Source organism: Eucyclogobius newberryi, unplaced genomic scaffold, assembly GCF_026437365.1.
Source record: "Eucyclogobius newberryi isolate DKJ021-1_F unplaced genomic scaffold, fEucNew1.0.hap1 SCAF_14, whole genome shotgun sequence".
Lineage (NCBI taxonomy): Eukaryota > Metazoa > Chordata > Actinopteri > Gobiiformes > Gobiidae > Eucyclogobius > Eucyclogobius newberryi.
The window spans coordinates 14440411-14457947 of record NW_027315768.1 but is presented as its reverse complement, the minus strand read 5'-3'; the positions used below and the strand labels follow the sequence as shown (position 1 = coordinate 14457947).

At 42.4% G+C, this 17537-nt stretch overlaps 1 protein-coding gene across 4 annotated transcripts in view; it reads left to right on the top strand.

Annotated features, from left to right (window-relative positions):
• The first annotated feature begins 1866 nt into the window (after positions 1-1866).
• galnt13 (polypeptide N-acetylgalactosaminyltransferase 13) overlaps positions 1867-17537 on the top strand; it is a 77510-nt gene continuing 61839 nt past the window's right edge. For 3 of the 4 annotated variants that reach the window (XM_072444378.1, XM_072444377.1, XM_072444375.1), the window contains exons 1-2: positions 2004-2133; positions 16025-16267. In XM_072444378.1, coding sequence (XP_072300479.1) covers positions 16126-16267 — 142 coding nt within the window. In that variant the 5' untranslated portion in view covers positions 2004-2133; positions 16025-16125. Of the gene's footprint in view, positions 1910-2003; positions 2134-16024; positions 16268-17537 lie in introns of those variants that run through there. The other variant, XM_072444376.1, reaches the window with a different exon arrangement.

Sequence of the window (17537 nt, the reverse complement as noted above, 5' to 3'; positions counted from 1 at the left end):
CTTCCAACCTCATAACTAACAAACGTGTTGTATTTCAGACCTGAAGTAAAGGTTCCAAACTGAAAAAAAAGTTATATGCTTGGTCAAACATCAGCTAAATTAAACTATTCTGTATAGTTCTGATTCACTATATTTGTTTAAATATCAAATTGTGTCACTCAAATTGAGGCACTCTAAGTACATCAGTAGTTTAAGGTCTGGGGCTTTAGAAGATTCGTTTTTCATGTAACAGACAAGCTAAATATTTCTTATACGAGTCATAAAACAATGATATTTATATAGCACTGGTAGAGCTCGGGTCCTCTACCAGAGGCCGGGGAGCTAGAGGGCACTGCGCAGTATCTTTGCTGTTCCTAGAGCACTGCACTTTTCTGGACCGAGATCTGCTCAAGCCTTTCCTCCAGTTTGGGGGTCACTGCCCCAAGTGCTCCGATCACTACGGCCACCACCGATACCTTCACGCTCCAGAACTTCTCCAGCTCCTCTCTGAGGCCTTGGTATTTCTCTAGTTTCTCATGTTCCTTTTTCTGGATGTTACCATCCCATGTATCTGCAATGTCCACCAACACAGCTTTGCTCTGCACCTTGTCAACCACCACTATGTCCGGTTGGTTCACCATTATCATTCGGTCTGTCTGTATCTGTCGTTCTCCACCACCTTTGGAGCCAGCCCGTACTCTGCACAGATGTTTCTGTACACTATGCCAACCACCTGGTTATGGCGCTCCATGTATGCTGTCCCTGCCAGCATCTTGCACCCTGCAGTTATGTGTGGGATTGTCTCAGGCCCCCGTTGCACAGCATACACCTTAGGTCTTGTCTGGTGTGGTAGATCTGGGCCTCTATTGATCTGGTGTTCAGGACCTGCTCCTGTGCTGCCATGGTCAGGGCCTCTGTCCTGTCCTTCAGACCGGCCCTTCCTAACCATTGGTAGGATTTCGTGATATCAGCCACTTCAGTAATGTTCTGATGATACATCCCGTGTAGGGGCTTATCCTCCCATGATGGTCCCTCCAGCACCTCATCATCCTCTGTTCCCCAGTGTCTGAGACATTCACTGAGCACGTCATCTGTAGGAGCCTAGTCCTTGATGTACTTATGGATCTTGGATAGATTACTTTTTCTGTGTGCTTGTTCAGACCCATCTAGGAACAATTTATTGTGTGGGTGTGTGTCTGTATGTGATGCATCTATTATTATGTTCTGCACAAGTGCCAGTTGGATTATTATTCTGTGCAACACTTTGTAACGCTGGTTTGAAAAGTGCTATACAAATTATTACATTTAGTCCTGGTTTAATTCTGCGTTAGTGGTACCTGATTGATAGTCTACTCCAAGATTAATTCTGGTTCAGTTCTGGATATGCATTTTTGCCATCCAATAGGCCTATAGCAGTTGTTGTTATACCATAATTGTTACAAAGATCTAGTGTTGGGGATATGTTGTGCAACCCCAAAGTGCAGGCTACATTATTTACTCTCTATTTCCTTTTATAGAAGCTACACTGCGCATTAAACAGCCCTAAACACACCAGCAGCCTCCCGTCCCTGAGCCGTGCATTACACCGTTACTGAGCGTCACTGAGCTTTACGCATACATTTACCACGCGCCTCTCAGAGCGCCACTTCCGGGAATTACCGTGACAGACGCGCGCCTCAGCCAATCAGCGCGCGGCAGCCGAACAGCGGCTGCTCGCTCTTGATCCGAGGTTAGATTGAACTGAAACACCTCGCCTGTCCTCGCTCTCTGACCGCCGCCGCCTGCGATCAAAGCATTATTCATATCCAGAGAGGGAAACGGAAACGGCGCGCGTGCCAAGGCGACGGTAAAGCGCGCTGAAGCCGAGGCGCGCGCGGATAATGGAGTTCGGCGTGAGGAGAAAAGCCCAGCTGCTGCTGCGCACGGACAGGTACGGAGAGCGCGAGCTGATGTTGCACGAGCATCCTTCTTGTGGATGACTGTGTGCTGAGAGATGGACATTCACTTAAGTGTCGTGAGGGAAAAACACAACACAATCCCTGCCTTTGCAACGTACGTGGTATTAATTGCAGATTAGGGCACGCGTCTGCGCTCAACACGTTGTTTTAGCAGCGAGACTAAAGGCACTGCACCATCACGTCCATAGATCAATAGGTAAGCAGCATATTGTCATTTTTTTTTGTGATCTGGCGTTTTCTATCATCCTCTTGTCCCTTTGGCTTGTCTCATGCAGCAGACGTGATGTACTTCCAGAACAAGCCCGTGTGTATCTTGGCATATTAAATAAACCTTGCCTATATATTTCTTTGCATATGCTATTTTAGTGATGCAATGTATCCACCTATGTCTTTAGTTTTGTGTCAATTTGCCTTCAAAAGAGGCCACAGCCAATTGACCTAATGGGCTTACAGGGATCAGCAGTAATCACGTTCCCTGGGGACAACAGCACAAAGGTTTAGTAGTTTCACATTTTCAACACTAAAAGCTCAATAGTCATTTTAAGTGCAATTGATTTCCATATTGACTGCAGCAGCAATAATTAAAGATGTCACGATATAAATGATTGATTATTATTATTGATTCCATGGTCAAATGACCTAAAATCCTTAATTTTCTCTCTTTCAAATGTCTATTAGATGACTGTGCATCTCTTTATGTGACCAGCTTTATGGAGTCAGGTTAATGTAAGATAAACGGCTAGATTTAAACACGTTTACATTGTGGTTGACTTTTTTAGAGCAGAATGAACTGAAATAACTTAATTTGGCTCCTAAAAGTGTCACAATTATTATTTTTTAGATTACCCTGAATAGTCACGATTATCACTGATTGATATATTATTTACCAGCATGTAAACCACCGGTATGTGTTTGTTGATGCAGATGTAAGATGCACTGTAGTAGTGGAAGTGATCTGCAGTGACATGTTACCTTGAATGCTCCTTCAAAGACAATAGTGCAACAGGGGAATGAACATCCACACTAATTACTTTTTACAACCTTCTTTTTCTCATCTGTTTAGGGAGAAGCGGGGTGTCATGCATTGATTTGGGGTGTGTCAGATGGTGTTACTGGTGGCTGGCAGCTTTGTAAAGAAGGAGAAGTAAGCTTGATGAATGAACGTGCCTAATAGCGGTTTGAGCACAATAGTCCATCTTCTCCTCAGTGAATTAAGAGTCTGTTGTTCACGCAGCAGTGTAAACAGGAGAGACGTGCAAAGATATTGACTTGAATGTGCATCTTATTGGGTCATGCAGTATTGATATGGCTGGTGGTCGAGTGGGCTAAGCAGCAGCACATATGCCAAACTCTGTGCTGGCCTCAATTCAATTTGTTTTTGTCATGGCCAGAACAGCAGTTGCCTCGATGGGCGACAGTGAAATAGAGAAGCAGATTAACAATGTTCTCGGGAATTTGGCAAATGGATAAATGTCCCAGCATCCCCTGTCTTTAGACCCTCCATAGTGAGGACCGGTTAAAGGGGGCAGGGCCAGTAACAACAGCGTGAACTGTGTCTTTATTATAGTTTGTTTTAAAAAATATATATTTTAGAATCCTCGCCCAGGTTTTGCGGCAAAACGAAACTAAACTATCAAAAGTGCAGCGATTTTCATATCTTACGATCCCCACAGATGATTTTCCTCCGCAGCTTTTGGATTCCCTCTCACAGTTTTACATTCTCGAAACGTACGGCCAGTAAATATGCGATAAAATGTTTAAGGTTGGGTTTTGAAATTCAGGTCGGTCGGGTTACCGGAAACACACAATTTTCTTTTTTGGCCTTACTGATATTTAATGTTTATTTGGCTCTATACTCTCTCAGAAAAACACAGGGACATAGCTATAGACAATAACAATATATAAGTTTTGCCTCTGGGGCCCCGTAGCAGATGGCCCGCGGCGGCCCTTGACCTAGAGCAGAGAGTGTTCCTCCAGACATCTAAGGTGCAGTGGTCACTGGAGCAGCATCAGCAGTGTCTTTAGTTAGTGAGTGATTTACCTCAACATTTTACTACAAGATAATAGAAAAAGGAAACACAAATTGCAATATTGCTTAATGTCAAATGTATTAGGTTTGCAGTGCCTTAAAGGTGCACTATGTGACTTTTCTGGTGCAGGGGTTGCCACCTGCTTGTCTCCATGGAGATGCCATTGTTTTACCTGGAATGTCCAGGTATAATTTTAGTAAAGCATTTACATTGTACTAACTCTCTGGATTTTTTACCATAGGCTTATTTCTGCTTGAACGTCAATGGACATTCTACATCAAACATCATATAAACCGTCAAAGACTGAAGTCATGATCATTTCTGGCAGCTCATTGTAAACAGAATAGTTTATAACACTTTGTCTGTCTGGAAGCACGAGATACAGATGGCGGGCTAATTGACTCCTCGGTGCAGTGCTGTGTGGTGTGACCAGCACTAAACACATCTCTGCCACTGACGCATCAAGCAGATGGAACAGGATCTAAACAGACAGTATTACCATACATCTCCCCGTGGAGCGTAGGTGAGTTCTCGCCTGTGATTTCCTGCAGACATTTTCATTGATCGCGTTCTCCGTCTTCAAGTCTAGACTGAGGGATGATCCCGTGAAATTCAGAAATCAAAGTTGGACAGTCGCTGCACAGTGAAACTTTGGACGTAATAGTGATCTGAATCTGAGAGGAGAGAGAGTGGCAGTGGGGTGAAAGTTGTCCTCGGGCGGCACTGTCGAGACGTGATGGACATTCGGACGGAAAGGAGAGAAGATGATGTGCTGCTGGATGTGACCAGAGTGCAAAATTTCATTAAGATCCTCACCGTGAAAGACAAGAGAATAATATTAGCAATATATAGTATAATGTGATAGGAAATAGTCAGATCAGGCTGAGAAATAGATTTTCAAAGTTAGGGGCCAGGGGGGCCCCCTATCTAAAAAAGTAAGGGGCCCCCTAGCAATTTCAGGGGCCCACAAGCGCGCACGGCATCGCAGCGTCATAAGAACAAAATAAATTTGTTGTTTTAAACCTCGTTATTGGCATGTAAAACAATTTAAATTACTTTTATCTTTTATTTGATATGAAGAGCACAAATACTGAATTTCTATAAACCAGAGATCATGATCTTTAATACTGTTTAATTCAATATAATAATGTTTCTTAGATACAAAATAAATACTGTATACAACATTTGATACAAGGAGAGCTTATATGTTCTGCAGCAGGAATAAATAAAATCACAGTCTACAAAATAACCTGAGTACAGACACAGCAAGGAGATCTTAAACATTAACATCTTAAACATCTTAATAAACATTCTGTTAAATCTTGATTTTTTTTGGAGGAATTTAGATACAGGGGCACGGCGGGCCCCCTCCTAATTCAAACCGCAGGCCCGCCGGAGATTTGACTGCTTACGGGCCCCGGGCCCCCGTCTATTTCTCAGCCTGCAGATATATTGTAGTTATATGAGACATCGGCGTGGGCTAAAAGTCACATCTGCCTTGGTGACAATTAGGACGGCCACTTCCTCAAATCACAAGGATTCGATTTTTGACGAGCAATCGGAGTCTCATTTCCTCATGGCATGAACAGCTGAGTAGTTCTTCCACATGTCAATCATTCCCTGCGTGCTACTGCACACCTGCAGCCTCATTCCCAGGATAGCAGCACTTTTCCCTGGCTGCGCATGCATGGTTGATATGCAGGTGTGTGTTTAGCGAGTTCCTTTAGTGTATAGTACAAAAATGAAAAATGAAAAATCCTCTATTATTCCTTTAAACTAGCGACTTTTGTAATACATTATAAACTAAATAAAAGTAAAAATATGGTGACTGAAGGTTTCTAGATGGAGAATATTTGCGAATAAATTGTGTAATTGATAACAGATTTTTGTTTGTTTTTTACTTTTGATTTAATAATATCACTATCTCTGTTATAAGAGTTCTTGTGTATCCAGATAATGATTATGGTTCTCAAAATACAACTAAGAATGTTTTTTATAGTCTACTAGCCAGGATCATTGCAGCCCTAGTGACATGTAACTTGATATGGTCAGACAAGATGATCAATGTCAGGCTTGTTTGAGATGAGCTGCGCAGAACCGATGGGTGTGGTTCAGCGATGTTCACCTCGGTTACCTGCTCTGTTACACCAGCGTAAAACTCATGAGATCCAAAAGGGATTAACCTGCTCTTGGTCTGGAGAAGCGGTGGCAGCTTCTTGTGGATGACGGTGAATGCACCGAGATTATAACAAAATGCTTTTTTTAGAAAATGAAAAACTAAATATCAGAACTTTCTTTATGTTACAATGCGGTCTGATACAAGTTCTCATAAAGCTCAACATCATTATAAAGCTGTTCAGGAAATGACCAATTTTGTCTTATTTATGTGATTTTCTTTGTACTGATACTTGTTCAAATAAGTACCTAGTTTCACTACTAGTTTTGGTATGAACTAGCATCTGTTTTTGATACTTTTGACAACCTTAGTTTGAAGCACATTATGTTTGTGTGTTTTTGTATGACTTTATGATTGTAAGCGCAGAGCAAGGCAGTTGTGGATAATACACCAAAGCATCTAGTGTCTAAAAGGTCCTACAATCAAAAAGATTATGATTATGAATATGACTTGTTCTACTGCTCAACAGCGTTACAGTATTACAAAATAAAATCTATACACTTCATCTGTGCGTTCGGATATAGTTTGTAGTACATGATTACTACAGCTTGCTTTCTAAAATGTTGATCCAGTCTACTGTTTCTACCTATGAGCCTACTGATTTCTTCCAACTTCCGGCTGTATAAAAATAAATGAACAATTCAACAATATTTAACAAAACCCCATTAAACTGTAAGTTATTGTCCTTTTAATTGCTTATTCAAATGAAAACCTGGTAAACCTAAGCACACGGCAAATATAATGCAAAACAAATTAGCCTTGTCTATCCCTCCCTCATTAATATTCACGCTGACATTTCCCAGGTCTCTCTCTCTCGACTGTAAATGGAACACTGTACACCTAATTACCTCTGCCTGCGTTTAAAGATAGCTGTGCAAGGTAAATTGTTCACCGGGACATGGCTCATTTTAATAGCTCATTATTTGCGTTAAAAGGTGCTTTGTGCAGTATGGATTGTTTATGTGTCTCGGTCAGTACGTTGTTGTGATTGTTCTCCCTGTGAGCAGATGCAGGCAAGAAACATTGATGTCTCCGATTGCTATTTTAAGTTCAGATGTGTTTTTTAAAGAAGAGATATAGGGTTTCGCAGCTCTGCCTCACAGCGAGAAGGTCCTGGGTTTGAAGCTGGACCATGACTCTGTTGTAAAGCCTTTTGCCAAACCTGATACCCCACAATATTGATCTAAAACTGCTTAATAATAGAAACAGGTTCATTGACTTCCTCTTCAACTCAAACTCACTTTTGTTTGCAAATGTTATCCACTAAATGCTGATGAACACCCCAAGTCTGCTTATCCATCCATAAAAGTCACTGCACGCTACTGCCGCTTAAACAAAACCAAACATGGCTGCTTAAGAGGAAAAAGAAAGACAGATATTTGCAAAGGGAGCTGAAAACATTGCAAATATCTGCCAAATCAATGAGCGAAGCACTACAGTCTGTTTATCTCAGGTGAGAGTTTGGTTTTGTAAAATGACCGATGACCAATGAGCTCCTCCGTTTGCCCACGTGTCACTGAAATAAACTGACTTGATTGCACGTTTCTGTGTGAGTTTGCCCTGAGGCGCACTGACAGATCTTCTGTGTAGAATACAGAGCGAACCAGTCTGTATCACAGTCTGTATCCCAGTCTGTATCACAGTCTGTATCACAGTCTGTATCTCAGTCTGTATCTCAGTCTGTATCACAGTCTGTATCCCAGTCTGTATCACAGTCTGTATCACAGTCTGTATCAGTCTGTATCACAGTCTGTATCACAGTCTGTATCACAGTCTGTATCTCAGTCTGTATCACAGTCTGTATCACAGTCTGTATCAGTCTGTATCACAGTCTGTATCCCAGTCTGTATCACAGTCTGTATCACAGTCTGTATCAGTCTGTATCACAGTCTGTATCACAGTCTGTATCACAGTCTGTATCACAGTCTGTATCACAGTCTGTATCCCAGTCTGTATCTCAGTCTGTATCACAGTCTGTATCCCAGTCTGTATCCCAGTCTGTATCACAGTCTGTATCACAGTCTGTATCTCAGTCTGTATCACAGTCTGTATCCCAGTCTGTATCACAGTCTGTATCCCAGTCTGTATCCCAGTCTGTATCACAGTCTGTATCACAGTCTGTATCACAGTCTGTATCAGTCTGTATCTCAGTCTGTATCACAGTCTGTATCTCAGTCTGTATCACAGTCTGTATCCCAGTCTGTATCACAGTCTGTATCCCAGTCTGTATCCCAGTCTGTATCACAGTCTGTATCACAGTCTGTATCACAGTCTGTATCACAGTCTGTATCTCAGTCTGTATCACAGTCTGTATCTCAGTCTGTATCACAGTCTGTATCCCAGTCTGTATCACAGTCTGTATCAGTCTGTATCACAGTCTGTATCACAGTCTGTATCACAGTCTGTATCTCAGTCTGTATCACAGTCTGTATCTCAGTCTGTATCTCAGTCTGTATCTCAGTCTGTATCTCAGTCTGTATCTCAGTCTGTATCACAGTCTGTATCTCAGTCTGTATCACAGTCTGTATCACAGTCTGTATCTCAGTCTGTATCAGTCTGTATCACAGTCTGTATCCCAGTCTGTATCACAGTCTGTATCCCAGTCTGTATCACAGTCTGTATCTCAGTCTGTATCTCAGTCTGTATCACAGTCTGTATCACAGTCTGTATCTCAGTCTGTATCAGTCTGTATCACAGTCTGTATCCCAGTCTGTATCACAGTCTGTATCTCAGTCTGTATCACAGTCTGTATCTCAGTCTGTATCTCAGTCTGTATCACAGTCTGTATCTCAGTCTGTATCACAGTCTGTATCTCAGTCTGTATCACAGTCTGTATCTCAGTCTGTATCTCAGTCTGTATCCCAGTCTGTATCAGTCTGTATCACAGTCTGTATCACAGTCTGTATCTCAGTCTGTATCAGTCTGTATCACAGTCTGTATCTCAGTCTGTATCACAGTCTGTATCACAGTCTGTATCACAGTCTGTATCTCAGTCTGTATCAGTCTGTATCCCAGTCTGTATCTCAGTCTGTATCACAGTCTGTATCTCAGTCTGTATCAGTCTGTATCCCAGTCTGTATCACAGTCTGTATCACAGTCTGTATCTCAGTCTGTATCACAGTCTGTATCACAGTCTGTATCTCAGTCTGTATCACAGTCTGTATCACAGTCTGTATCACAGTCTGTATCACAGTCTGTATCTCAGTCTGTATCACAGTCTGTATCACAGTCTGTATGGGATACAAGTTAGAAAACAGTTAGAGTTAGTTTGAATATTATGGGAGAGTGACATTGACAAAACTGAATATTTCGATTCAATTTAAAATAAATGTATTAAAACATGACTTTAAACATATTAGTTGAGGTTTAATTATCAGACAAATGTGAAAGTGCAGAAATAATCATCTTTTAAAGTTTTCAACATCACCTTTTTCCTTTTTAATTGGCTCTTTCTTTAGCACATATTTATAAAACTTAAAATGATATGGTAGAAAAAGCTTCAGTTGTTGTCATCTGTTGTGTTTTTCCATGGAACACTCCTGGACCAATGGACCCAAAACAACATTCACAATATTATCTACATTTTCTTATTTCCCACCTCTTAAGTGAGAACATGCAAACCCCCCACTGACAGTTTTATTGTGGTATGAGAGTGCTAACCTTTTTGCCACCATGCTGCCCAAACCTTTTTATGATTCCCTCTGAAAGTGTTATTACCTTTGCTGTGTGTACCAGAAGAGAATGTATTTACTTTGCATCGTTGGGTTTTGTATTCAAAGTGCTTTTCTGTCTGCACAATTATTTTGCCTCCCCCAGGACTTATTATTCCTAACATTATAATCTGTCTATGAAGCACTCTGTAACAATATGAGAGGTCTGTTTACAGTGTGCATTTTGGAAATAGTGGGGTTTGTGCTCTTATTTGTATAGATTTAAGTCAAGTGCTTCAAATCTATTCAGCGCTCTTTCAAATGCAGCACTTTAAATACACTGTTAGGGCTTGTTTTAGATGGCTTGATTTCAAAATAATGGTCTGACGTAGTGGTGTGCATCTTCTATAATTACTTTAAGTTGAAGATATTGACACAGATGGTGCTGTTTTTCATGTAATAATGTTGTGTATTGCCAACATGGACTTTAAAGGCGGTATGGACGATTTTTTGGCGATTTGAGAACGCAGGTGGAAGTGCGCATGCGCACTCCCCCGTGCGGACTGATACAACACACACGTGCGTTTGTTTATTAGCGCGACAGATCACATTGCATCGCTCGTCTCCCGTAGATTTCTGTCCACTTCTGCGTCAGCTCGAACTGTCTTTCTCCGTCTTCATTTTGCCCCGTACACTGAGGGAACTATATTATGATAGATCTATGCGCTTAGGCACGCGGAAACGTGGGGACGAGCCTGACGCGGCTGCAGGTGAGCGGTAGGTGCGTTTTATTATTGATACGTGGCAGGACAAATGATTTATCCACGCCACGAGGAAATATGATTAAAAAATTGCTGAAAAAAATCGTCCATACCACCTTTAAGATTATAATAAACGCTTGAGTTTGTTAATTTTTATGTGCTTGCTAAACCTCTAATGAACACAAAATTCAAAAATAAGGCACTTTTAATTTAGCATAAAGTCATAACAACATTAGGGTTAGCAAATTATCGAGACGTTATTGTCAGTCCAACAGAAATGTGTAAAAACATTTAATTAGTGAACAAATGTGAAATGTCTGTAAACTAAATCATAAAAGTGCAGAAATATCACCTCATACTTTTTAATCGAAAGTTTACTGCATACACTGGCTCAGCATAAGGTTTCATGAGTGTTTGTAGTTTTTATTTTACGTTTTAGTAGCATTTTTCTATAAATTAAATACTCTTATACTCCTATCTTCAAAACAACATTCACAATATTGTCTTCTCTGCTCATGTTATTTTTGCGATCTATAATTAAAATACTCTGCGTTTGTAATTCAGGCTGATTATAGGACATGCTGATTGGTTATTTAAAGTACACCAAAAATGTATATCCTTATAGCCTCTTTGACACCCTTGAGAAGACTCTCCCTGTACTTCATATTTCCAGAGTGTACATTGTGTGAATAATGTTATGAAGCATACAATTCATGCCAAGATGGGCTCTTGGGTCAAATTGCTGGTGGTATAAATGCCTTGCAGATGTTCTATCTCTATGGAAGAAGTGGAGAGTTGAGCTGAATGGGAAATGTGTGTTCCCTTAGCATTTGAAGTAAATGGAGACGGTAGAGAGTCTGGACTCAGCGGGACGTGGAAGTCGGGTTGACCTCTGGTAGACTCTGCAGCCCACGCATCTGAGGTCCACAAATACAAGAAAGAAAAATGTTTTGGATGAAGAAAGGGATCAAGAGATGTGCAACCTCGACAGATATAAGGCTTTTTCTTGTTTGACAATAGGAATATAGTACTACACTGATCTGTTGTACATATAGCCCATACAACACTGTTCATTATTATTCATTGTTGTCAAGTTCTCAATAATTCCACTGTAAACATTCAACCTACTATATGTATTATATGTATTTCAGTTTATGCCAATCAATCACTCATTTCTAGCTGTATAGGTCGGCAAACTCCTTTGGTTTATTTTTTTTTCATTGAAAATATGACATTTGTGCATTCAATACAGAACTACTTATTATGATCATTCAAATCAAGATGTTTTAATCCAAATTTCGCCTCACGCTTCACAAACCAGCCTGGGCCTGGCAGATACAGCTGACTGTAACAATAGTTGTAATGACTGCATTACCAGGCATGTGCTCACAAGCCTTTGAGATGTTATTCAAAGCACTAAACACTCATCTCCAGGTTTAGTCTCAAAAGCTCAGTAAAGCACACAGTGTGTTCACAGAAAGTGCCAACCTTGTGGTGTGTTCATCTCTATAGTCTCCATCTCCTCATGTGCACTGACTGCAGTGGTGGTGCGGTTTTGGACCCGTGTAGGTGACTTGCACATTGCCTGTTACACCAGCTCCAGTCCACTGGTGTTTTTGATGAACAGATTCTCTTGTCTAATGACCGGGAAGTCACACCAGATCGGAGTCGTGACCGTAAACCCATGCTCGGAGGTCTGTGTACTGGGCACATTGAGTTAAAGCACTTTCTATGTCTTGTGCACCAGAATCAGTGTACACCCGGCGTTAAGCTCCGAGTTGCAGTGTCTGACCTGGATGGCAGAGCAAACAACTTAAAGCATGGAGCTTGTAAAGGGACAGTAAATCCACCTGTGCAGTTCTTTATTTGTGCTGGGTTCTGATAACTCACTGTTAGCTTACTTCTAAATCCAGGATGGGTCAAATGCAGAGAATTAATTTCCCTCATGACTTCCTCGTTCACTTTTTTTAGTACAAATACATATGCATTTTTATCAAGTCGGTGTAATCCCTCATTCATCCTGGATGAAAGGGAAAAAGATTCAACTTTGGTCATCTGAGCACTGTTTTTGAAAAAACAACACGTTTCGACTTACATCCAAAAATCCTTCTGGATCTGCTGAATTGGTCTGAGAAGACGAATATATATCTTTCTCTGAGCTGCATAATGATATTAGCCTGTCTTGTTAATCTATTTCTCTCTAAGTTAGGACTCTTGTGGACTCTCTAAGTTTCACTTGGAACTAATCTTCTTTGTTACCTAACAGCCATATAAATCCTATTGTTGGCTGGCTGCAATGCCCTCAAAACCCTCAAGTCACCATTTCTTAAAGAGGGATTGTCTTTTATTTTTATTCTTTACTAAAATTGTCTCCTGAACCTCTCTTTCATACCAACTCTGCTCACTGCTTAGAATCTTCACTTCACTGTCTCCAAAGCCACAAAGCACTTTTTGAGACTCGGTCCACAGATTGTGAATGACTTTTGGATGAATGTCAAAATGCCAGATGACTGCACTATTTCTACAATATAAATTTTTATGTAAATCATGTAAGGTTGTGTTCAAAATATTGATACGGCAATATATCGTCACGGATTGATACAGAGTCACAGTATCAATATTTGTATTTATTTAAATGTTTTATTTAAAACAAAAACATCTGTTTGTGCTGCGCTCCTCTCGGCCGAGGTGAGAAGGAGCTGTGGACCTGATCAGAAGCTCCTCTCGAGGTGAGAAGGAGCTGTGGACTTGAGCAGAAGCTCCTCTCGAGGTGAGAAGGAGCTGTGGACTTGAGCAGAAGCTCCTCTCGAGGTGAGAAGGAGCTGTGGACCTGATCAGGAGCTCCTCTCGAGGTGAGAAGGAGCTGTGGACTTGAGCAGAAGCTCCTCTCGAGGTGAGAAGGAGCTGTGGACTTGAGCAGAAGCTCCTCTCGAGGTGAGAAGGAGCTGTGGACCTGATCAGGAGCTCCTCTCGAGGTGAGAAGGAGCTGTGGACTTGAGCAGGAGCTGATCTCGAGGTGAGAAGGAGCTGTGGACCTGATCAGAAACTCCTCTCGAGGTGAGAAGGAGCTGTGGACCTGATCAGAAGCTCCTCTCGAGGTGAGAAGGAGCTGTGTACCTGATCAGGAGCTCCTCTCGAGGTGAGAAGGAGCTGTGGACCTGATCAGAAGCTCCTCTCGAGGTGAGAAGGAGCTGTGGACTTGAGCAGAAGCTCCTCTCGAGGTGAGAAGGAGCTGTGGACCTGATCAGAAGCTCCTCTTGAGGTGAGAAGGAGCTGTGGACTTGAGCAGAAGCTCCTCTCGAGGTGAGAAGGAGCTGTGGACCTGATCAGAAGCTCCTCTCGAGGTGAGAAGGAGCTGTGTACCTGATCAGGAGCTCCTCTCGAGGTGAGAAGGAGCTGTGGACCTGATCAGAAGCTCCTCTCGAGGTGAGAAGGAGCTGTGGACTTGAGCAGAAGCTCCTCTCGAGGTGAGAAGGAGCTGTGAACCTGATCAGAAGCTCCTCTTGAGGTGAGAAGGAGCTGTGGACTTGAGCAGAAGCTCCTCTCGAGGTGAGAAGGAGCTGTGGACTTGATCAGAAGCTCCTCTGGGCCGAGGTGAGAAGGAGCTGTGGACTTGATCAGAAGCTCCTCTCGGCCGAGGTGAGAAAGAGCTGTGGACCTGATCAGAAGCTCCTCTCGAGGTGAGAAGGAGTTGTGGACTTGAGCAGAAGCTCCTCTCGAGGTGAGAAGGAGTTGTGGACTTGAGCAGAAGCTCCTCTCGAGGTGAGAAGGAGTTGTGGACTTGAGCAGAAGCTCCTCTCGAGGTGAGAAGGAGTTGTGGACTTGAGCAGAAGCTCCTCTCGAGGTGAGAAGGAGCTGTGGACTTGAGCAGAAGCTCCTCTCGAGGTGAGAAGGAGCTGTGGACCTGATCAGAAGCTCCTCTTGAGGTGAGAAGGAGCTGTGGACTTGAGCAGAAGCTCCTCTCGAGGTGAGAAGGAGCTGTGGACTTGATCAGAAGCTCCTCTGGGCCGAGGTGAGAAGGAGCTGTGGACTTGATCAGAAGCTCCTCTCGGCCGAGGTGAGAAAGAGCTGTGGACCTGATCAGAAGCTCCTCTCGAGGTGAGAAGGAGTTGTGGACTTGAGCAGAAGCTCCTCTCGAGGTGAGAAGGAGCTGTGGACTTGAGCAGAAGCTCCTCTCGAGGTGAGAAGGAGCTGTGGACTTGATCAGAAGCTCCTCTCGAGGTGAGAAGGAGCTGTGGACCTGATCAGAAGCTCCTCTCGAGGTGAGAAGGAGCTGTGGACCTGATCAGGAGCTCCTCTCGAGGTGAGAAGGAGCTGTGGACTTGAGCAGAAGCTCCTCTCGAGGTGAGAAGGAGTTGTGGACTTGAGCAGAAGCTCCTCTCGAGGTGAGAAGGAGCTGTGGACCTGATCAGAAGCTCCTCTCGAGGTGAGAAGGAGCTGTGGACCTGATCAGAAGCTCCTCTCGGCCGAGGTGAGAAGGAGCTGTGGACTTGAGCAGAAGCTCCTCTCGAGGTGAGAAGGAGCTGTGGACCTGATCAGAAGCTCCTCTCGAGGTGAGAAGGAGCTGTGGACCTGATCAGAAGCTCCTCTCGAGGTGAGAAGGAGCTGTGTACCTGATCAGGAGCTCCTCTCGAGGTGAGAAGGAGCTGAAGACGTGATCAGGAGCTCCTCTCGAGGTGAGAAGGAGCTGAAGACGTGATCAGGAGCTCCTCTCGAGGTGAGAAGGAGCTGAAGACCTGATCAGAAGCTCCTCTCGAGGTGAGAAGGAGCTGAAGACCTGATCAGGAGCTCCTCTCGAGGTGAGAAGGAGCTGAAGACGTGATCAGGAGCTCCTCTCGAGGTGAGAAGGAGCTGTGTACCTGATCAGAAGCTGATCTGTGCAGAAGATGCTGCTGCAGCATGTTCAGATCAGGCCAATTGTTTGGCAAGAAACATGCAATACTTCACTAGAATGTGTTCCTTATTTCTATTTGGATCAGTTGGTTGGATGTATGAAGTTATTAGAGCAGAATGGATTTATAAATAAGTGCTTTATGGATAAACATGACATTTCATACATTTTCTTATCCAGAGTAAAAACATGACCCATTTGGTACATTTTAAAACCATTTTTTCAAAAATATTTCGGGATACGTATCATAATGAGGGAATTGTATTGGAATATACAAGTATCGGGATATGTATCGTATCGCGGGGGTCTAGGCAATACCCAGCCCTAGTGACATGGATGCAGTGTTCGTAGCTGGATGTTGGTGAATTAGACCCAACTCCAATTTAAGACCGAATGTGTGTCTGCTGAAGAGCATGAATCTCACACAGAATTCTGTGACATTTTCAGAGAAAACAGTCATGAATGAGGCCCATTGATCTTTCCCTAGAAGTCCTTGAAGTCTGTGCTCTGAATGTTAGCAGCCCCTTACATGTCTGGTTGGTTTTTCTATCGTATGTTTTTGTGTTCTCTCTCTTCCAGGATGCTGACTCTTGGCCTCTTACCCATGCTCCCTCGGCCCACACTAGCCCTCTGCTGAGCCCCCTCTCTCCCTGTCTCGCGGTTCAACGCCCTGAGAGGTGATGAGGAGGTTTGTTTACTGTAAGGTGGTGCTGACCACGTCTCTGGTGTGGGTGCTGGTGGACGTCTTCCTGCTGCTTTACTTCAGCGAGTGCAACAAATGTGATGACAGGAAGGACCGCTCCCTGCTGCCCGCACTCAGGGGTCAGTACAAAGTGACTTTATTTATGACATACATCAATACACAACTGGTTTTCCACTATAGGAATGCACTTTCTTAGGGTACTGGTGATACAATAGGATACGCTTCAGTCATACATCTTTGTTTAAATGGCATTAAAACAATAAGAGAGTTAAAACATATAGCAGCTTGACCTTAAGTTGATTAGCTGCTCTTTGTGCATCAGAAGACTCTGTATAGACTTTAAAACACAGAGATGATGTATACCAGTCGGGGGCAAGCTTCATGAAGACAGAAGTTAGACACCATAAATAAACAAGATTACTCAAACAGTCCTAAATGAGACGGTTTATTGTTTAGGAGATAAAGTGTATTATTCCATTTAAGTTGTTTTATTAGGAATATAGTCCTACATTACGTTTTGGTTGTTTATTGTTGATAATGTCGCCTAGAATAATCAATGTCCTGCTGCTTGTACCAATGGCATATTTCCTCAAAAGCTAACACAAGTTCTTTAAGACATCATTCTGAGAACTACCTTTCTTCAAGTAGACAAAGTTGAACAGCTTAAACTTCATTTTAGTTTGAAATTGTGCATATCTTTAAAGTTTGGACACTCGGATACATTCACTGACCGCTAGTTTTATGTTATGGCGCCTTAAGACTGTGGCTATGCTAAAATGTCCAAAAATAGCCCACGTTCCAAAGATGGCAACCTGAAATGCTTTATCGTATTCTTTTAGAGTATTTTGACAAGAGTGGACAGTGATAGTATGAACATGAGAAAGGAAAGAGTGAAACATAAACCTTACAGTCATATGGTAAACTAATATTTGCAGTATTACCACAGAGAATACTTATTTTTAAACTTGCACTACTGCTTGAGGATATCTAAATCTCAATAGGAAAGAGAGGAGATGCTGAATATAATAGTTATTTATTATGGAAGAACAATCTGTACGATTTAAAATGTTGGTCGGTTTTACAAATAGTAATTAATTAACTACTGCAACTACTACTGCTAATAATGTGTAGTATTTCTATAGCACCTTTCAAAACACTCAAAGACGCTTTACTCATCATTCCACGCTCTGTGGTGGTAAGCTACTTCTGTAGCCACAGCTGCCATGGGGCAGGATGACAGAAGTCAGGCTACCAAGCTGTGGGATCACAATGTTAACCCCACCAGCATCATTTCTTAAACTTAAAGAAAACATAGAATGCCTTTTTCTGATATATCGATACTATTATCTATGACACCCGTGGATTATTATTTTATATTGTAGACATTTT